The sequence below is a fragment of the Mangifera indica genome, chromosome 13 (assembly GCF_011075055.1).
Source record: "Mangifera indica cultivar Alphonso chromosome 13, CATAS_Mindica_2.1, whole genome shotgun sequence".
Classification (NCBI taxonomy): Eukaryota; Viridiplantae; Streptophyta; class Magnoliopsida; order Sapindales; family Anacardiaceae; genus Mangifera; species Mangifera indica.
The window spans coordinates 10,964,754-10,986,924 of record NC_058149.1 but is presented as its reverse complement, the minus strand read 5'-3'; the positions used below and the strand labels follow the sequence as shown (position 1 = coordinate 10,986,924).

At 30.1% G+C, this 22,171-nt stretch overlaps 2 protein-coding genes and 1 long non-coding RNA gene across 4 annotated transcripts; 2 read left to right on the top strand and 1 right to left on the bottom strand.

Annotated features, from left to right (window-relative positions):
* The first annotated feature begins 6,782 nt into the window (after window positions 1-6,782).
* LOC123195301 (xaa-Pro dipeptidase) lies at window positions 6,783-13,562 on the top strand. Of its 2 annotated transcripts, none has more exons than XM_044608978.1 (16): window positions 6,783-6,969; window positions 7,057-7,106; window positions 7,261-7,321; window positions 8,815-8,910; window positions 8,996-9,145; window positions 9,368-9,499; window positions 9,933-10,060; window positions 10,769-10,811; window positions 10,999-11,082; window positions 11,165-11,206; window positions 11,392-11,462; window positions 11,866-11,919; window positions 12,016-12,130; window positions 12,337-12,405; window positions 12,991-13,134; window positions 13,267-13,562. In XM_044608978.1, the coding sequence occupies exons 1-16, from the start codon at window positions 6,838-6,840 to the stop codon at window positions 13,369-13,371; spliced, it is 1,476 nt and encodes a 491-aa protein (XP_044464913.1). In that variant the 5' UTR covers window positions 6,783-6,837; the 3' UTR covers window positions 13,372-13,562. The 2 variants fall into 2 exon arrangements, with proteins under 2 accessions (XP_044464913.1, XP_044464914.1); XM_044608979.1 differs by having other exon boundaries at window positions 6,784-6,969; window positions 12,016-12,121.
* Window positions 13,563-14,283: 721 nt separating this feature from the next.
* Window positions 14,284-15,861, bottom strand: LOC123194183 (increased DNA methylation 1-like). The gene has a single exon (XM_044607343.1). It carries the CDS (start codon window positions 15,859-15,861, stop codon window positions 14,284-14,286), a length of 1,578 nt encoding a protein of 525 aa, XP_044463278.1.
* Window positions 15,862-16,364: 503 nt separating this feature from the next.
* LOC123195336 lies at window positions 16,365-17,669 on the top strand. Its single transcript, XR_006497427.1, has 2 exons — window positions 16,365-16,591; window positions 16,817-17,669. It is a non-coding gene; the product is annotated as an uncharacterized LOC123195336 (long non-coding RNA).
* The last annotated feature ends 4,502 nt before the right edge of the window (window positions 17,670-22,171 follow it).

The following is a 22,171-nucleotide window of genomic DNA, read 5'->3' as shown; positions in this document are numbered from 1 at the left end:
TTACATGTTGATTTTGTTATTGGTATATATTTCTCATTTTAAATCATGGTGGTTGAGTTTTCTCAGAACAAAATCCCCACTTTGCAACCTATGACTAATCAAATCTTTGCGCCTGATAAACTGATCTAAATTCCTCATCCTGTGAACCAAGCCATGCATGAGAAGACAACTTAATGAATTCAGATATTCCAAGAGATCTAAGAGTTGTTAAGTTTTGATGACAGAAGAAAGATACCGATTTAACCCAAGATTGAGATTCTGATATGCAACCAAAACTCAGACATATCAGCAGCTCCAAGAAGATCTTCTGACCCCGCAATATATAGTATTTCTTCCAGCAACAGAATTTATGGCTTGTAACACCATTAGCACCAATTTCCATATTTTTGTTTATGTGCCCATGAAGTTAAAATGGTTTTTGTGTTGATTATACATATGAGCTACTAATTGTATCAATAATGCATGCCAAGGATACTCTTTTAATATATACTTGAGTACATAGATGATATGTTATCGTATGATTATATATTATTTTAAACTTAATTTGAAATCACGTACCTAATTATATGATGACATATTATTTATATATCAAATTATGTACAAAACATATGTGCACATAGTTTTATTATTATATGAATGAATATAGAATAGTGTTATGCGTATACACTTCTAAGTACGTAAATAATGTATCATCAAATAATTGAGTATTGTTTTATCTTTAATTCAAATTCATGTAATCATATGATAACATATAATTTGTATACTCATTTATGTATACAAAAGTGTATATGTACAATTTTATTAATGGGTATAATGGGATGTGGAGTATCAATGAAATTTGGTATAAGCATGCCTAGAAGAAAGGGTTGGGATTTTTGTCAAGATTGTGTTGCTAGAATGCTTTCAACTAACCTACTTACGTAATAAACAACATCCCAAGATCAAAAACAAGGGCAATTAGGAAAAAAAACAAATATAGATTAACAGAGAACAAGCTTCTTTAAATCATCGACGTGGGGCTCCAGATTCTTAATATCCATGTGCAAGAACTCAAGAACATATAAGATTTGCAATCAATAGCTAGATTGCCTCCCTTTTTTTGCTAAAAAGAGAACGTGAAAGAGTGGTAGATGACGACTGTATGGCGACTTCGAACCTAAAAAGAGAGACAAGCATCAAACAATAGTCTTCTCCAAATATTAAAATTCATTTCTTTATTCATGCATTTAATTTTATTGTATTGTTTTGACGAAAGAGATTGATGCTGAATTCCTTAAGAATTAGTGAGAGTAGCTAGATCAGTCTACACATTGATGGAGGGAGGTGTCCAATGAGGGGAGAGGATGTTGAGTGGGGTTTCATATGATTGGAGGAAAAAGATGTTGGCATGTTTTGTATCCCAATCATAGGGCATGAATCTTGTAGAGAGATTTATCACCAATAAAGACATGCCACATGGGAATCTCTATTCTAATCAGCCAAGATAATGTCAATGAAAGATATATATATATATATATATATATATATATATATAGAGAATATTGGGTAGGTCATTGTTAGCAATTAATTCTTTTTCTTTTAGTACACATTAAATTTTTTTTTTCTAATAAAGGAACCTAAACTTTGTGAATTTTGCATGGAAGAAATTAAACTTATATTTTTGTCACAAATAATCTGATATATATCTAATTTAAATATATAAATAGACATATATTTATATATATTCTCACTTGATTGACATGATTATTCTGCATGTTTAATTTCTCCTTTCTGCTCTCATAAATTCTACAATATCATGCAGTCCATCATAACTGTAGCCTTTGAGGGTTGATAGTCTCCCATTGTTTGATGAATACAAATAAGCCAAGAAAAAGCTTTCTGTGGTGGAGAGCTCACCATGAGTCTGTCTCTTTCTTTCTATAAATACATTTAAATTAATTAATATCATTATTGATAGAATGGCTTCATGTATATAATTGATAAGAGAGAACATTAAAATAATTGATGGCTCTGTCTGAATTGTGATCCAAGAACATCCACAGAGCCCTTTTTTTTTTTTAATTCCAAGAACCTTACATGAATCTTAGAGTATTATATTCAGTTAAATCCAATAATTAATTTCATAATAATTGAATTAAATAAATTAAAATTTTGATTTTAATATATTATTAAAGAAAATTTAAATTCATTCTCTCTTATATAATATACAATATACGTAAAATCTCATCTTTTTATTATTCAAACTATACATTAGGAAATGGTACACTGCTTTGGAGGTAGCCTTTTTTTTTTTTAATTTTTTTGGGCAACTTGGACCTGGGGTTTAAAACAATTGATTCTTGACTGGCTTCATATGAGTATAATCCAGCTCTTTGCCAACCATGCTGGCGCAGAAGTGTTTCATTGGAACTCTTGAAAGGTCCTTCTATAAGTCTGATAATGGCCTCGTAAATTGATGCTTTCTGGACAGATAGAATTTTAGAAAACAACAAAATTATGCACTCTCATTTAAGAAATATAAATAAATAATTTTAAATTAAAAATAAAATAATATTTAATTATATAATAATATATATTTATTTATTTATATATTTATAATAAATATATATAATATTATTATGAACAGAGAAATTGCACCATCACTGGCCAGCGTGGTGGATCCTTCTCCACCACATTCAGCGGCTTGGACAGCACGGAGAAATCTGGACGGCAGATATTCACTTAGAATTACAGATTAATTTCCTCAGGCACCTCAAGGATTGTTGAAATGAGAAATTCCCATTTTTTTTTGGAGTTTACTTAGGTGTATTTAGTTTGAGAAATTTTTATCACAAAAAATAAAAAATTAATAAAACATTACATAAAAAATATATTATTTAGAGGATTTTTTAGTATATATTATTATTATAATTTATAATAATTTATATTTATAAATAATTATATAATTATTGTATTTAGTTGATAGTAATAAAAAAAAATATTCTAATATTATTTTAAAATATTCTTCATATTCTTTGTTATATGAATTGAAAATAAAAGTATTTTTATCTTAAAAAATTAATAAATAAAAATAAATTATAATATAATTAAAATTACAAAATTAATTTTTTAATACATCAAATGAAAGTGATAATCAAATTATATTTTATATTACCTTTAATATCATTCATGATAATATAAGAATTAATTAAAATAATATTAATAATAAAAAATAGATTATTAGAGTAATTTTTTATACGTTTTAACCAAACCCTACTTAATGTGTTATACGCATTACTAGATATTGAAGTATTCTATTAGAAAGTATACAAATAATATATTATTATATAATTAAATAATTTTGAATTAAGAATAAAACAATATTTAATCATATGATACATTATTTATATATCTAAATTATATATACGTGGTTTGCATCCTGCAATCTTCAAGCTATAAAATTAATCAACAACCAAACCTATCTACAACCCTAGACTGCTAGGTCGGACGGTGCCGTTTTGAAGGCCACCATGGCAAGATTCTAATCGGCTAGTCCCAACAGACAAAACCCTAATTTTAAAATTAATGTTGTTAACAATGTCGTTCTTAAAGGAAGTAACATGCTCCTATTACTGCGACCTAACACTAAATATTGATAATGGAATAGTAACATTCCTCCTCCTACCACAATTAATAAATGTCCAATTTGGAATATATGATGATTACTGTAATCTGATTTTGGAATCTTAGACAATCTCCACAAAACCATGATTTAATGCCTCATTGATTCATCCAATCCAACAACCCAACATGTGCCATATTTTCCTCTTTATCACATGCACTTTGCTAGATATATATTTTTCAAATAAAACTATACGTACATATTTTGAGTATATAAATTGATAGAGCAATACTATGTGTACCTACTTTGGGTACACAAATGTATACACACTCATATGTGTCATCATATAATTGGTTATTGTTTTATTCTTAATTCAAAATCATCCAATCATATGAGGACACATATAAATATGTACATATTTGTGTACCCAAAGTGGGTACACATAGTTTTATTGAAATTGATATATACTCAAATTTATCATTATGTAATTAAGTAATTTTGAATTAATGATATAGTATCATCAAATTATATGATAACATATATAAGTGTATACGTATTTATATACTTAAAGTAAATATGTATAGTATTACTAATGTTTTTTAGGGTAAAACAAAGGGTAAAGCTTGAAAAAAAATAATAATAAATCAAGAGAGAGTTAAGATTCCTCTAAAATCACGTTATAAAATCTCTTGAAACTCAGGATTAACCTCGAAAAACATAAAAAAAAAAAAAAACATTTACATAGATAAGACTCTTTTTTGTAATATGATATGTTGCACAATTTATTTCTCAGATAAAATGAAAAATGTTTATATTTCAATTCAATAAAAACATATTCTGTATGCTAATAATAACATTGATATTATGACCAAAAATAAAATTTTTACTAAGAATGGTATTAACCGTATCCTTATAATTAGACTCTATCTAAAGACTTGATAGATAAAGAGCCCACACAAACTTACAATCAGTCTATGTTATATTTTACATATATATTAATTTACATATACCAAAGTCCAAACAGATTTACCAATTATTTATGAATAATACTATATTATTAATGACCGTATGTTTTCTTGTGATATAAGAATACTCGCTATATATTATGTTACATTTTTTTCAAAAAAAAAAAAAACTTAGGTTTTGCCAAAATTTCGGTTATTTGAAAGGCAGGGAACACTATCTTATCTTATAGGGCTGAGAAACATAATTTACTGACAAACTGTAACAACGAGGCCAAGCATCACAGTTTATAATTTGTCCATTAATATTATTTTTGGTTATCTTCTTCTGATCATATTTCTCAATTATCAGTATTTATTAAAATGTGACCCAAGCATCATGTGTGTCGGGGCTACTTCGAAATCCGTATCAGTTAACTCTCCGAAAAATTTGGCAACAACATCAGTATTTACATTTCAACAGATAACTTGAGTTTCCAGTGGTTAGAAAAAATGTTCAATTAATTAATAATTTATTTTTTTATTATTTATATTATTATTATATTTTTTTATTATTAATTGATTATGAAGGGCTATTTGGTTGAAATTATATTTTATTATTTTGATTATTTATTATTTATTATTTTCATTATTTTGTATGGTTGGTAAAGTAATACAAAATTTAAGTAATTTTTTATTATTAATGATAATATGATAGATAATATAAAAGATAATTTAATTATTATCGTTTCCTTAAATATTAAAATATTATTAAAATAATTATAATTATTATTACTATTTTACCCTTACTTATTAAATTTGTAAAACAAAAATACTCTTAATTTTTAATTAAAATAATGAATCATATAAACAAAATTTACACCTATTAATTATTATATAAAAAATAAAATAATATATTAATATTTTTATGATTTTTAATTAAATATAATAATTACCTATAAATATTTATTTTATTAAATATAATCAAATATAATAATAAATTTATACGCAATGGTGGATCGCCGTCTCAAAGTCATCTTTGGAAACTCTAATCAAATGCCACCTAAAAGTGCGTGCCAATTGGCTAAATTGTATTGGTGCACAAGCTATTGTTTGCACGCGGGCTGTTGTGTATTGGGCTTCTTTCCTGATACGAATTATCTATCAATCCATTTGAACACACTCTTTAAAGCAGTGCCCAACTTTAATATTCTACCAAAATGGTCAAATGATTTCAGTCTCTTTTTTTCATATCCCTCCGGACTGTTACAGCTAGAGTCATATTTCCCTTCTTCGAAACAAAGAAAACTTATGCAACAAGGAATTAACAATTTGTTAACCCTAAGTTTAGAGGTAACATTGGATCATGTTGGACTAAGCTGAGTTAGTTTTAACATGACCATTGTGATTGCTAATCGAATCAGGTTAAGACCTATTATAGTGCGAGTCAGCCCGCAAACATTGTAAAGCCCGTGACACGATCTAGGGCCCTCAAGTCTTGTCTTTGCGAACTAACCTGTGTGTGTTTTATGAGTTGATCAATTCAATTATATAATTTATATAATATTTTAAATTTTAATTTATTTTATTTTTTTAATTTTTCACAAATCTTATCTCAAGACCCCCAATATGACCTGTTATAGTAGTCGTCTATGTCAAAATAAGGGGGTTTGGGTCATGCCACAGAGCAACCCAACCCCCTTGACATGTTTACCTAAGTTAAACAAGTTATTCATTAATAAAATTAACTTTAAGCCAATACTCACTAATACATCTTGAATTCATTGATCGACATTGATGGTTTTTTGTTTCTAATCACTCTTTGCTACACTAAAGTTTTTCTTTGGCTAAGTTCTCCTCTTCTCACTTCTTTTCTAGCCCTAAACATTAGAATTATACTCTTGAAATAAAAGTGGAGGTTCTCTGGCTAAGTATAATATTATGTGTACTTATTTTGAGTATATAATTGTGTATATATATTTATGTATTTTATCACGTGATTGGATGTTACTTTATTTTTAATTTAAAATTATTTTATCATATAATAATACACATAAAACTATATATACATTTATATATTTAAAATAGATACTCGTAGATTATATAGTTTTATTGTTTAGCTAATAGGTTAAATTGCTTTGATCTTCTTATAGCCCAACAAGCCCATAGGCCATAAGGGGCCCGTTCGTCCAGCGGACACAACGCTGTCGTTTAGAAACATACAAGAGCTTAAGCGTCGGGCACTTAAACGGTGATCAGTGAAATTGAAGAACTGGGAAAGAAGAAGCCAATTCAATGGCTTCCTCACTGTCACCTGCTCCAGTGCCAATGGAGCTCCACGTCATCAACCGAGAAAAGCTCCTAAAATCAATGCGTCAACAACTCACCGAAACATCTCGTCCCTTACATGGCTTCGTCTTGCTTCAGGCAATCTTATGCATGTTCATAATGATCTAGTCAATTTGGTTCATCTTTTCTTTATTGATTGTAAGGTTTTTTATCATTCGGTTACAGGGAGGCGAGGAGCAGAATCGTTACTGCACTGATCACACCGAACTCTTCAGGTATATCATTGATCACGCGTTCTGTGCCCATCTTTCTCTAATTTTTTGTTAGAATACTACAATTTAATTATTTATTTCGGGTATACATGATGCTTTTGAATTTCTGTTAGAAGGTTAGAATCTGAATAATCATAATTTGTGACTGGATTAATAGGCAGGAGAGTTATTTTGCTTATCTCTTCGGAGTTATACAGCCTGGCTTCTACGGAGCAATTGTAAGTTACTTCCTTTCTCTCTTGTAATGCTTTACATTTTTTCATCTTTTACCCTTGTTTTATGATGGAGATAATAGTAGAGAAATGTAGAAGGATTCAAAAGAGGCCACTTCCCTTGTTTGCTAGGAAAAAATGTGAGAGGGAAAAGGAAGCATCTTGTATCTCCTGAGTAGTTTGTCCTTCCAGTTAAAAGGAACACTTATATATATTTTTATCTTCTTAGATAAATATATATTGGGCTATATAATCTATAATGCATTTTCTTCCTTTCTCTTCAATGCCTATGCTTGGTAAGAGGAAGGAAAAAGGGGAAAAAGGAAAGAAGTGAAGAAGAGAGGTTTCACTTTTCTTACTTTTGAGTGTTTGTTCTACATCAAGGAGAATTGTTAATTAACCATCGCACTATTATATGTTGTAAATGTATATATTGACTTCTATTTATGTGGGAAAATGTTGAAACGTAACTGTTATCTCTTTCAACCAGCCTTTCTTTTTCCTTCTCTCATCCATCTATCGGTTGAAGGATTTAGTTTGGTGGGTTTATAGGTATTGGGCATTACTCCCCCTTATTTTCTTCTCATTGTTTTCTAAATAGATAAACAATAAAACTTTGTACATTTATAATAAATACAAAATTAGATACCAATGATGATGTGTCATCATGTGATTGGTTGATTTTGAATTAAGAATAAAACTACACCAATCAAATGGTGACACATCATCATTGGTACCCAATTGGTACTCATTAAGTGCACATTGCATTGCTTGTAGATAAATAATTACTCATTTGTGTATCCTTTTTGTTTCCTCCTATTTCCTGCACATCAATGAAATGTGAGAGGATTCCAATGGTCAAAAGTGCCTATCCTCTTCTTTACCTCTCTCTACAATCTCATCAATCATGTGTATGAGTAGATACTAACATGCACACTCTATATTATTAATCTTCATTATGCTTCTTATGATTGTCTCATAATTACATGACTGTTGTCTTGAATGTGTAGTTTTACATAAATGTCTTACTCTTCTGTAGTGTACTTGAGCCATTTTTTGTTCTTGTAAACTTATTTATAATCATTATAGATTTGGTTAAGTGTATTATACCTGAAATCATGCTTATGAGTTGGTGAATCAATCTTGCAATCATTTTGTTTGATCTAAGTGTATATTAGTACAAGATTCAACTTACACTTGTATCTTATGCAAATGAAACATTTTGCTTGGGCTCAACTGGGTTGGTTCATTGAGCTATAGGATAATGCAATCGTCACATCCTACCTAGGAAATAAAAGAGTTGTTTGCATTTTGAAAGATCTAAAACTGGTTTTCAAATAGTCGATTATGCTTGATCCTGTTGTAATTTAATTTTCTTGTATTAATATCATTTGGTGTAATGGTGATGCTTGTGTAAGTGTTGGATCCTATGTAGAGCTTATTTAATGTATGGATTATTAAAATTGCTCTTATTTATTTCACCCCATTCTTTCTTGAAGGACATTGCAACTGGGAAATCTATTCTTTTTGCTCCCAGACTACCCGCTGATTATGCTGTTTGGTTGGGAGAAATTAAGCCATTATCCTACTTTCAGGTGACTAGGAATATTTTGGTATTCATCTGCTCTATCAACTTGGGATGAATTTTTGTTAGATCTTAGTTACATTCATACCTTCCAGGAAAAATACAAGGTTAGCATGGCATGCTACACTGATGAGATTGTTGAAGTTTTGCTTGAACAGTACAAGGGATCAGGAAAACCTCTACTATTTCTCTTGCATGGGCTTAACACTGATAGCAATAATTTTTCAAAACCAGCCAAGTTTGAGGTTCTTAATCTCTCACTTTCTCTTTGTCCCTTCTTTTTCTTCCCATCTTTTCTTGTTTAAGACTTTGCAAATGAGTGATAACTATGTTCTCAAGTTTTGTTCACATTTTTGTTGTGTGATTATAGTTAGCTTTACTGCATTAGGTCATGTATATTTTTGGCTAAGTTTCTGAAGCCCTTTTTTATTTACTTCATTTATTAAATTATACATCTCTCTACTTAGGGAATGGAAAAGTTTGAGACTGAGCTGAGTACGCTGCATCCTATTTTGACTGAATGTCGAGTTTTGAAGTCAGACCTTGAGCTTGCTCTTATTCAATTTGCAAATGATATTAGCTCAGAAGCTCATATTGAGGTAAGTAGGAACTTCATGTTGGGTGTTTTAGCTTGTTAACATCAAATTAATAATGATGCTTTTTACATGGATGAATGATTGAACACTTTTTTTTTTTTTAAATCTTTAGCCATAGATGATCTTGTAATTTATAATACTTCTATACACTTTTTAAAGGAGTTTCATTTATTTCTTCATAAATTTATTACCTGACCTTGTTTCAGTTGGTATTATATCTTGTAGAATTCGAAGACCTGAGCAATAGGTAACTGGTTTGTAATGGGTAACTGGATTCACTTATCCTTCATAAGGAACTAAGAAACAATAAGGGCTAAGAGGGCTAGAAACTTTGTGATCATTTGGAAGCCTTTTCAACTTAAATGAATATTGGGTTGTCTTGAAATTAAATGATTTCATACTTCTAAAATGTTTGTACTTTTTGCATTTCGACTAGGTCATGAGAAAAATTAGAGTGGGCATGAAAGAGTATCAGCTGGAGAGCATGTTTCTTCACCATACATATATGTATGGTGGTTGTAGGCATTCTTCATACACATGTATTTGTGCTACTGGTGAAAATAGGTGAGGATTTTCTTTTCTTGCTAATTTTTCGGCTTTCTATGTATGTCATGCTTAATAGCTACATGTTAGTGAGGTCTTTTATGTATATTTATTCAGGAGGCATATATTTAACAGGAAAAAGATGATTTTACATTGCCAAATTTCTGTTCTTTGATTTTTGAGGTTACCAAAGATGTTAAAGCATTCAGATACATATCTTGCCTTATAGTTTTCGGTAGTTTTTGTAAATTGTTTTACCTGATTCGAGATTGAAGTGGGGTAGCTCCAAGTTACAAGTTATAGTTATGTTGGTTTGATAGATTAAGCAGTCTCATAAAGGATAAATTCAAGGCCATACTTCTTTGAATTCAACTGGTCAAGAACATTGGGACAAGTACTTTTAACTGATAAAGTGGAGAATAATTCATATTTCATTTGAGATGGAGTATGGAATGTTCCAAACTACTTTATTATTTGTTCTGAATATTGCAAACAAAATTCTATGCTGACCATTTCATGATTCAAGTTTTGTAAGTACAAGTTTGAATTTTTGGACATTTTGTGAGCAATTATCTTTCTGAAATCTTTGCATTATTTTATTAATAAAAGATCCTGCCATAACTACTCATGTGTAAGACTATGGTCACTTGTTAATGTTTGGTATTAATGCATTTATATAAATATCACTCTATCTCAAATGGCTAACAGTATATATATTTGATTTTTTAGTGCCGTTCTACATTATGGGCATGCAGCAGCTCCAAATGACAGGGTACAATAGATCTCACATCTTTCAATCAAGGAACTATAATTGCCTTGCATTTAATCTAGATTTCTATTAAATCCATAACCAATCACATATTTTCCATTTTAGTTTGATGAACTCTATTCAAATGGAAAAGGACTTTTATGTTATTAATTTTAAGTTTTTAAAGTCTTTGAAACCCTATTTTTTGCAGACCTTCAAAGATGGAGATATGGCTTTGCTTGATATGGGAGCTGAATACAATTTTTATGCGTCTGACATAACATGTTCATTCCCTGTGAGTCCTTTTGCTGTTAGGTTGCCCCCAAGTTATTTGTTTGTCTATTTCAGTTTTTAAATAAATCTAATTGTGTCTGTAGGTGAATGGGAAGTTCACAAGTGATCAGAGTCTTATATATAATGTAAGTGCTTCTAATTTCACTTTCGAAACAGTGTTGATCATGAGATGTCAAAGTCCAAGGGCACACGTTCAAAATTGAAATGGCTTCCACGCATGCATGCTTGAAAATTTTTAAAACTACTTACCAGAAAACAAAAAATGTTGTTACTGTTAGAAATTCCAGTTCTTAATGAACGTCTTATGCAGGCTGTTCTTGAAGCTCATAATACTGTCATAAAAGCAATGAAACCGGGAGTGAACTGGGTAGACATGCACAAGTAAGGCTAAATAGTGAAAATTTCTGATGTGTTCACACACCATACACACACACATGTTTGTGGTGCTTGATTGTGATTCTATAGATGACCGTTTGTCTAACCTGTTGCATTATAGAACAAGACCTTTTTTGGTTTTTTTATGATTTGTGATATAGCCGAAGCAATAGATCAGGTATATAGAGTTAAAATTAACCTCAAAAAACTAAGAAAAAGAAATATAGGGTAGATCATTTGCTTCATTTGTCGCCTGTTACTCATTGTATTTCAAGATTCACTGAACTAATCTTCAGTTGAAAGAATGGCTTGCAAGTATCAAAGGTCTGTGATGGCATTTTGTTTTTGTTAAAGCTTTTTTTGTGTTTGAAATATGCATCTTGATGTTAATTGTTATTTATTATTGTAGGTTAGCAGAGAGAGTTCTTCTGGAGTCACTGAAGAAGGGTTCTGTCCTTGCTGGGTAATTTTCTACTTTCGCATGCTGTGTCTTCTTTCATCTTGTCACTTTATCTGAAGTTAAAAAAAATTCTCGATAATTGGTGGTTTTTTCATGTAGGAATGTTGATGATATGATGGTTGAACGATTTGGTGCTGTCTTCATGCCTCATGGTCTGGGACATTTATTGGGTATTGACACCCATGATCCTGGTGGCTACCCAAAGGTCTTTCTCGTTAAGTTACCAACTTATAAACTTCAGCTCCATTACACTTTTTCTTGTATTTATGTGTATGTTTGCACAAGTACATGTGTGTGTGTGTGCACATTTTTGTTACTCTTGACAGGACTTTTGTCATATGTATTATTAATTGTACAAATTAGATACATTGTAGCACCGTATTTCTTTGATGGACTTGTAGAAATTTAAATTATTTTCAGGGAACAGAAAGACCGAAAGAACCTGGCTTGAAGTCCTTGCGTACTAGTAGAGATCTCCAGCAGGGAATGGTAAGTAATGGGTTCTTATTGCTAAGTAATTTATGTTTTATTATGCACTGATCACTGATACTTGTTTGCTTTTTTAATCTGAAAATTATATGGCTTTCATCAAAATTCTCACTGTATATGCTATTTCTTTTACTAGATATGATTTGGATTTTTAAGTTATATTATACCAGAGACTCATAGTTGAAAGTTAATGTGATGAATGTAATCGAATGCCTCTATATGAACTGAAATTTTCTATTTTGTGGGTTAAATTTTAGTATAGAAATAAATTGTATTCAAATGTAGGGCATACCTATATATGAATAGTTGTGTTCAAATTGTGCTTCTAATTTTTATTTTTTCAATGGAGGGAGCACATTTGTTGAAGCTTCTAATGATATGACATAGGCATGTTTAGATGTCTCATGAAAATCAAGACATTCCGTGTCTTTATTGTGATTTTTGATATCTTGAAGAGAGAAACATCATCAATTAGATAAAATATTTACATGATAGGCTTCCTCTGAATGCTGGGGTTAGTTTAGTGGACAACTAGCTCCTGTATGTAGAACTTACTAACTTTGAATCTTTGATGCTCACTTACAGGTAATAACAGTGGAGCCTGGATGTTATTTCATTGATGCTTTATTGGTTCCAGCCATGGAAAATGCTCACACTTCAAAGTTCTTTAATCACAAAGTAATCGGTAGATTTAAGGATTTCGGTGGTGTTCGCATTGAAAGTGATGTGGTAAATTATTTTTTCCGCCTTTTCGCCTGAATGAACAATAGTTCTTCCTCATGTTCACATTTATACTTGCATACCAAGAATCTGATTTCATTTAGCACTTATTTTAGTAATTTTTCGTTTGAATATTCGCAGCTTGTCACTGCTAATGGTTGCAAGAACATGACAAATGTACCTCGCGAAACCTCAGAGATTGAAGCTGTGATGGCAGGCGCACCATGGCCTCTGAACAAGAAGTAATCTGTCAAATAGTCAAGAGTTCTGACGAAGTTTCAAGAATGAAAATATTAGTTAGAGTAGTTTGGATTATGACAATGGACACTTTGCTATTAATGATAAACTAGAAGCAAACTGTGGAAATTGAGTTCTAAAACTTGTCCAAGAACCTTGAAACTAAGACCAAAATCCAATTCTTGCTAAAATTTTCTCTACTTACTGCATTTGAAACTTGAAAAATAGGACAAGCTGAGTCCAGAATTTCAATTATGAACTCTCTGTGAATTGAATTGAGTATGAAACTGGAAAATGAAGTGTTTCTCTGGATAATTTTGGGCAGGAAGAGGGGAACCAAGGTTTCTAACTTATAAACTAGTTATAATACAAAAGGGTTCACAAGTATAAACTAGTTATAATACAAAGGCTTCACAAGATCAATAATGGTTGGAAATGTGAGGTAAGCAACCAAATGGGCAATGCTCATTATGGTATCATCATTCTTAGACATGGCATGAGGCCGGGCTGGCCGTGGATTGGTTCAGACTCTTTTTTTTTTTTGTCTAGCCTGTATTGTAACAAACTGCACAAGGCTCACAAGTTTTTTGGGTCGTGCCCAAGTTTAGAAATCAAACCCGTTAATTGGTTCGATACTAGACTGTGAAAAATAAATAAATAAATAAATTGAAATTGAAATTGAAATTAAATTTTGCAACCACTATTGGCCATAGGCCAATAACCAACATAAAAGACAACGAAATCAAATGCTAACTTGAATTAAAATGAATTTGTTACTGGATTTCATAATTTTTAAGTGAGTTTTAAATAAAATTATGGATGAAGAAGAGAAGCTGTGACTACAGATTACGTAAGCTGAGACCTAAAGGTAAAACATGTATCATATTGGCCCTTAACTTATAAAAACCTGCTCTCGTGAAATCAAAGGCTCTTCTTCTTCAACGATTTTTGACACCTGATGGCGTCTTGAAAATCCAGGAAAGTATAATTTAAGTAGCCTAATTTCTCAGAATCTGTCATCTTGGAGAACCCAAATTTACTTACCCACATGTTTAGACTATCAGGAATTGCAGGCAACACTAACTTCTCCACTCCCAAAGCAACCAGAAGCCTTTCAAGCACATTCATTAGAAGACGACACATACCATTTTTCTGATACTGAGGCCTTGTAGCCACAATTGGCATCTCCGCCAATTTTCCATATACTCTGAAATTTGCCACCGAGATTACTTCTTCGTTTCTCTGCAAAACGATCGTATAGAAGCCTTGAAAGTTCAGTCGTTTTAGGTCCGATTCTTGATTCATCATAACCTCTTCGAAAAGATCTCGCCTGGTTGAAGCTTCTTTGATAGGCTCAAAACATTCATGCATAATTTCAAGAGCTACAAGCAGCTTTTTCTGATTCTCCATCAAAGCCTCAATCTTATCTGAATCACTTGGATTTTGATAACCGGGTTTCAGTAATTTACAGGTTAAACTGTCTCTACCTAGTGGAAGGGATCTACCCAGAAGCTGATGAAGATGGTGACAAACAAGTTCACATCTATCACTGCAAAACCATTTATTTTCAGAATTTTTTGACTTGATTAATCCTCTGCTCTTCCTCAGGCAACCCATGTGAAAATTATGCTCGCATTGATGACAAATGGAGATAATTTCTTCATCTTTTGAGTGTGAATGTTCATATTGTCGTTTGCCACAGATCCCACAAGAACAGGAGGGACAAAACCAATCACCATTTGGGATAACTTCCGGGCCAAGGCACCTCTCGTGAAAGGAGGAAGGACAATTAGAACAGAAAATTAGTATGCCTTCAGAAAGACATACGGAACATGACTTATCATTCTCAATAGCATTGTGTTGTTTCTTTTTGAAAAGTCTTATCTCATCGTTCTCAAACATTTGCCTTTGGCAATCTGCTAAAGATCTTCCATCATCCAGAAAAATGTTGGCAGCCGGTCTGTGCTTTGTGCTCCCTGCATGAGCTTCAAATTTCGAAAGTGTAAACACCTGATTGCAGCAATCACAGTTAATCCCATCTCGATCTATCTGCCCTTTTGCCAGGGGACCATTGGCACCAAGGTAATGGACCTTGGCCTTGGGCAGCACCACATTCTTATCAATCAACTCAGAAACAGCCACACTTCGATGAGGAAAAGCATTAACTTTCTTTGCATCTGAAAGCGAGGTCCTTTTCTTTCCATCAAGATTCACCTTTTGATTTCTTGTAGCTTTGATGTCTTCCACCACTATCCCTCTTTCCTGCAAGTACCCTTCGCAGGCCATCCGAAGAGAAATATAATTTTTTCCCATTGGAGAAGTATATCGCAATTCTTCTCTTGATCCCTTTGTTTTGTACCAGAAGGTCCATCCCTCTGACTTGAGATAATTTTTTACCTCCTCTATGACACCTTTATTCTTGCCGCTGATTTTTCTCCCAATTCCATGTTCATACCAATATAGAATAGCATCAGGAATTGGTGGATCACCCGTGTTCATCTCAATATTAGCAGAGAAATCAACAATGGCTTCACCTGCAGCAGTTTGAAATTACGAGGTATAAGGTTAGTAGCAAGTAGAAGTCTATTAAATTTTAACTTCTTCACCATTATAGGTCTTTAAATAATATTTATGTAAATAATTCAGTACAAATAAACCAAATAAGGTTAATAAATATTATGATTAAATATTTGCCAAACTTAACCAGTTGCCCTGATTTTGAATAAATTGCTGTGAATCAAGAGATTAAGAGAATATTGATTGTGGATAACATATTTTGTTCAAATCTGAATTCTCCTATATGACAGATAATCTAGTGCAATATTTTGTATTTATCTGTTTTCCATATTTAATAAAATTTCATCCAAATAAATAGCGACAATATATTTTTCACTTCACAATGTAGTCCATCAATCTAATTTAGTTATTTGAATTATAAACAATATATTCCCCTTTCCCTGAATTCATGCAAAAAATTACAGGTTTTCCCACCCTGGTTCTTAAACATGAACAAGATTACCCTTTTCCACCTTAGGTTAGTGAAACTGCACCAGCTGAACTAATGAAAAGTCTAGCCATGGCAAGATTGATTATTACTCATGAAGCCATACAGTTTTCAAGGTATGAATGAATGAATGTTTCTGTTAATGATTTTTGGGTAAGCCCTTGTTTTAACTCTTTGGATGCTGCAGGGAAAATGGAGATCAGAAAAGAGCTATATCTTATGCAGGTGCCTTCTCTAGCTCCAATTTATCCTCTCAAATTATAAAATGGATCACATCTCAGATTTGCATGGATGAAAAAGCTAGTAGATCATTTGTGTCTACACCTAAAACTCTAATAAGTAATTTGCTCTGATGTCATTCACCCATGGAAGCATACATTGCATATTTAACTTGTAGGTTATGACAAAATTTTTCTCCAATATTAAATTGTTCTTGGTCTCATTCCCCAGCGTGGCTACTAAGCCTTGAGAATCAAGGGATAAGAGTATTTGATGATAGAATCTTGAAGTTTCATGCCCAACTAGCTTTTGATAATTCCAAACCAGACTATAAGCCTCAGCCATCAAAGGTGGAAGGAAAAGATGCAGACTCTGATTTTCTCTTTTACGTTGACAATAAGGGTTAAGTGGAAGACGATTATGAGGAGGAGAAATACCGAAACAAATCCATGAGTGCAGCATTTGTAGCTGCAGCTCACTCAATGAAGATGACCACAAATGGAGGGACAAGAAGGAAGGAAAAGGGAATTACTGGCAAGAGGAAAAAGATTAAATATATCAAATTTAACCTCACAGAAAACTTTGGTTCAACTAAAGAGAGGACCTCATCTGTCAGTAATGATTGCTTGATTAGTGATAGTACAGTGAATGAACCAAGTACTTGTGAAGATACGGGAATAGATGAGCAATCAATTCATAGTAGCAAGTTATGGAAATTGCGTTATATCAACTAGAGATCTTTGTAACTTTCTCATGCCGCTCTATAACTGATGGATTTTCTTAGTAATTTTTGACCGATTGTTTGTAAAAGTTGCCTAATGAGAGCAAAAACCGACACCCAAAAGGCTACTGGAAATGTGAATGGAAAGCTGATATACTGCTTGCAACTTCGCATCAACATACTGTGATCCCTTTGTGTAAGTTAAGAGGAAAGCACTGTAATGAAACCTTTTTGCCAATCTATTCAGGCTTTTGTTGTGTAGGAAGGAAATTTTGGTTTAGCAGTTTCTGTTGTTTAAACCATGATTGTCCGAAGTGGCAGTGTGCTGACGTTTAGGTAATCTATCCAAAGTTTCAACAAGCACATAATACAGCTTTGAGCCAAATTATGGATCAAGATCATGCAACTCTAACCATCTGCAACCTGGGTTTTTTGTTTTCCTCTACTACAAATTGATGCCCTAATAACTTCTAGCAAAATCATCCCAGTTTCCTTTAACTGCCAAAAATCTGAGAACAGTGTATGGTAGTTGATTTTACGTTCTAACTGGAAAAGCTTCTCTGCAGCCCTTAAACCCTATTCAATATTTCCAAGTAATTTACAAGCACAGAGAATAGTTTCCCATATGGTCAAGTTTCTGCTCAACAAAGGTTTGAGCCTCACTAAATTTCTCTGCAAGACTAAGAACATTTACCAAACAGGCACAGTGCTCAAGGGCAGGACTAACTTCATAAACTTCAATGACTGAGTTAAAATACCATCCACCTTTTTCATGCTAGAAATATTAATGATTCATAACAACATTAATTATAATTTTAGTTTAGTAAAATTAGTTAATTAAATAATTAAATAATAATTTACAGATATGTTTAATATAATCAATAAGGGTAATCTAATACATTTTATATGCTTTTAATAGAATTATAATGCCCTACTATATGTTATTTAAGTTTTATTTCCAAAACCTTAATGCAGCATTTTTACCCATTGAAAGTCTTTATTAAGTCAGGTTTTAAGGAAATAATCCAATGGCTAATATTCAATAAGTACGAGAATATATGTCTAAATTTGAGCTTTTTTTCAAATCTTTGAGATTTTTTTATTTGAGTTTTGTTTTGATTGTTCATTTGATTTCTCTTTTAAGTACATTGTGTAATTTTTTATAATATAAACTCCCGTTTTTATATAAACAGTAGTCAATTATTCAAAGATATATTAGTTTTTTATTATCAAAGTAAAAATGTACTGACTCATTTAATCAACATTTCTTTCAGTTTTAAAATAATCTTTGTTCATTTTCCTCCTTTATTAGGTAAAGTGTTCTTCTATAAACATGAAAAAATGAAAATAAATAAATTATAAATCATTAGTGCTTTGAAATTTGAGTAGTGTGAAATTATTATTAAAAAATAATAATATTAATAAAAGAAAGAACAGTATATATAAGGAAGTTTATTACCAATAGTGACAATATAAGAAATAGAAAATGAAATGATTAATTATGGGTAATGCCCATCATTTGTGAACATTTGCTTGTCAAATTAAAGGGTTCATTTTGACTTTTTATTCAACCAACATTACCTTTTTTACACCTTTTGAATTACCCTAAAGTAAATTTGGTTTCATCTTATCCGAGGCAAGGTAAATTTTGGAGGAACAAATCATAGAATAAAACTGTGTTTATAACTTTTAAGCATAGAAAATTGATACATAATTTATGTATTATCATATGATTGAGTAATTTTAAATTAAAGAGAAAATAATATTTAATCATCTAAAAACATATCATCTGGATTTTTTTATGGCCAAAAGGACTTATTCCCACCTAAAAAGTGTTATTTTCTCAAATTTCTATTAATTAACTTTAAAAAACTCAAACACTAATCTATCTGTTAATTTTGATTATTACAGTTAGAGATAAAATCATTATTTTAAAATTTTTTATTAAAAAATAATAATTTATTTTTATTTTTATTTTAAATTTAAAAATTAATAATTTATTTCTAACTTAATTTTAAAAAATTATTTTTACACCCTCAATAATTAAATTTTATATAGTTTATATATTTTAAAATTAACAGTGATTTTTACAAAATTTAAAATATTATATTTATACTTTAATAATTTATTTTCTCTTTTTAGAGACTATTATTCTCGATGATATCTTCTGACGTGTCATTAACTCAATCACGGATAAATATCCTTTTTTTTAATGATTTTTTTCAAAAAAAAAAAACCCAATTAAAAAGGTTAAATTTGTTATATAAATACGTGTAATTTCACACAAATTCGTGCAATAAAACTGTGTGTCGATGGAGCCCAGCTCAGTCAGAGGACATCAGAGGGCGCTGGACGTCACTTGTAATTCATTATCATCAACTCCATGAATTCAGTCAAATGAATGCCAACTGTCCCTTGTAATGCCCCTGAACTCCGGTCAATGACACCTGTACACATCACTCTGACTTAAATTCACTTTTGGTCAACCAAAAATTCTTACCTTTTTTTTTTTTCTATTATTTTAACTAATTCATAATCATCCGAAATCTTTTACCAGCCAGCTTTGACAAATTTATCTATTTTTACTTTTTACCAACAAGCACCATTATTTATTTACCAAAAAAAACAAGCATCATTATTTGAGTATAGTCTAGGTGGTTGGTTGGACATCATTTTCTTCAAAATTTCAATGTCTCCTTTCAACCATTCTATTTATAAAAATATAATTACTAATTTATCAAATCAAAATTTTATTTTCAATCATAAACTTTACTTCTTTTTTTTAAGTCTATATCAGGTTAAATGAGCAGTATGATCAATCCTAATTTTCAAATCAATTAAGTACTGAGAAATAGGGTGCTTAAAATTGATTAACTACTAAACAGATTTAGTAATTTTTTAAATCGAATAGAATTTTTGGTTTAGGAAAAATATGAACTAAAATTGAATTAATTTAAAGATTAAATAATTTTAAAATAAATAAATAATAATAATTAAAATCGAACTAAATTTTTGATTAATTGGTTTTTGAACTGAATTTAAAAAAAAAATCATATTTTATTATTTTTCTAATTTTTTTGAAAATATTTTCAATATTTTATTCAACTTTTTAAAAATTGATTCGATTTGATTAATTGGTTTTAAAAATTAGATTAACTAATAAGCAAACTGAAAAATCGGTTTTTCTATATTTTTGAATCAGTATTTGAACCATTTTTTTAAATAACCTATTTTTTGTTTGATTTTCGATTCAAAAATCAATTGGGTTTCATTATCGGATAATTTTGAACACCCTTATCAAGAAATCGTAATGTATTCATTTGTATATTTAAAATGAATATATATAATATTATTTATAAATAAATTATATAAATTTATTCATATAAATTGAGATGTTAGATTGTAATTAAGTGATATAATTATTTACTTTTTAAATTACTCGATTAGATGTTATTACATTAGATTATATGAATAAATTTATATAATTTATTTCTATATATAGTATCTATCATTAGGCATTTACATTTTAACAAATGCATTTTATTTTGTTAATTACGTATTACTTATTTTGTTTAATTATATTTTAAATAAATTATACAAATTAAAATAATAATTTATAATTAAATGATATAATTTTTCATTTTTTATTTTTAAATTACTCGAATAAATACAATCATCTCAATTTATTGGGATATTAATTAAAATCGATAATAATTTTTCTGTTTAAACATTTTTAGACAAATACACAATGATTTTACTTTTATAAATAAATTTAATTTTAATTCCAAGAATACCCTTTTGGCTAATTATGTTACTCTTAGCTATTTACATCACTTTCGGCTAATTACGTTGAATTTGACATAATTTTTTTTCAAATATTTGATAAGTTTTGATTCGAATATTCAGTGAGTTATGTTTTAAATATTTAAAACATATTTGAAAATTGATAAATTTTTGTTAAAATACATATAAGAACAAAAATATTAGTATAAACAAAGAAAATGGTGAGTGTAAACAAGTGGTGCGTAGAGTACATAAAATGTGCTTAGGGTGAGTAACAGGTGCATAAAGAATACATAAGAATTATATATAATATATAAATATAAAAGAAATTAAACAGAGGCTGCGTGCACCTTCACACCTTACACATCCTCATTATATATATACATAATTATTATATATATTATATTAAATATTAAATATAATATATAAAAATATTAATTATATATGTGTAAATGAGGGTGTGTATGGTGCGAAGGTGCACGCACCCTTATGCACCATTCGTTTAATTTTTTTAATATTTATATATTATATATAATTCTTACGTACTATTTACGCACTTTATGCGCCCATTATTCACCATACGCACTCTTTACGTATTCTAAACATTATTTGTTCGAACTCATCATTTTCTTTACTTATGCTAATCTTTTTGTTTCTATCTGTATTTCAACAAAAATTTATCAATTTTTAAATATGTTTTGAATCCTTAAAACATGACTCATTGAATCTTCAAATCAAAATTTATCAAATCTTCAAAAAAATTATGTTAAATTCAACATAATTAGCTAAGAATAACATAAATAATTGATAATGATATAATTAACTAAGAAAGCATTATTAAAATTAAATTTAAATTTATTTATAAAAATAAAATCATTATATATTTACCTAAAAAAATTTAGGTGAAAAAATTATTGTCGATTTCTCCAATTTATTAGTCAAATAATATTCCTATCTGTCAATTAGATCATAATAAATTACTTTTTGACAGAGTACCGTCAAACCAAAACTGCCGTTAACAAGTTAATACTAATACGGTTGGTATCGTAAACGGCGTTAGATGGAAAAATCAGCAGTCATAA

Bases quoted from the DNA above. Each gene is read 5' to 3' on its own strand.
- LOC123195301 (XM_044608978.1), top strand. From the start codon at position 6,838: ATGGCTTCCTCACTGTCACCTGCTCCAGTGCCAATGGAGCTCCACGTC. The intron at 6,970-7,056 runs GCAATCTTATGC...ATTCGGTTACAG, and splicing joins ATGGCTTCGTCTTGCTTCAG to GGAGGCGAGGAGCAGAATCG. The intron at 8,911-8,995 runs GTGACTAGGAAT...CATACCTTCCAG, and splicing joins AGCCATTATCCTACTTTCAG to GAAAAATACAAGGTTAGCAT.
- LOC123194183 (XM_044607343.1), bottom strand. From the start codon at position 15,861: ATGAACACGGGTGATCCACCAATTCCTGATGCTATTCTATATTGGTAT.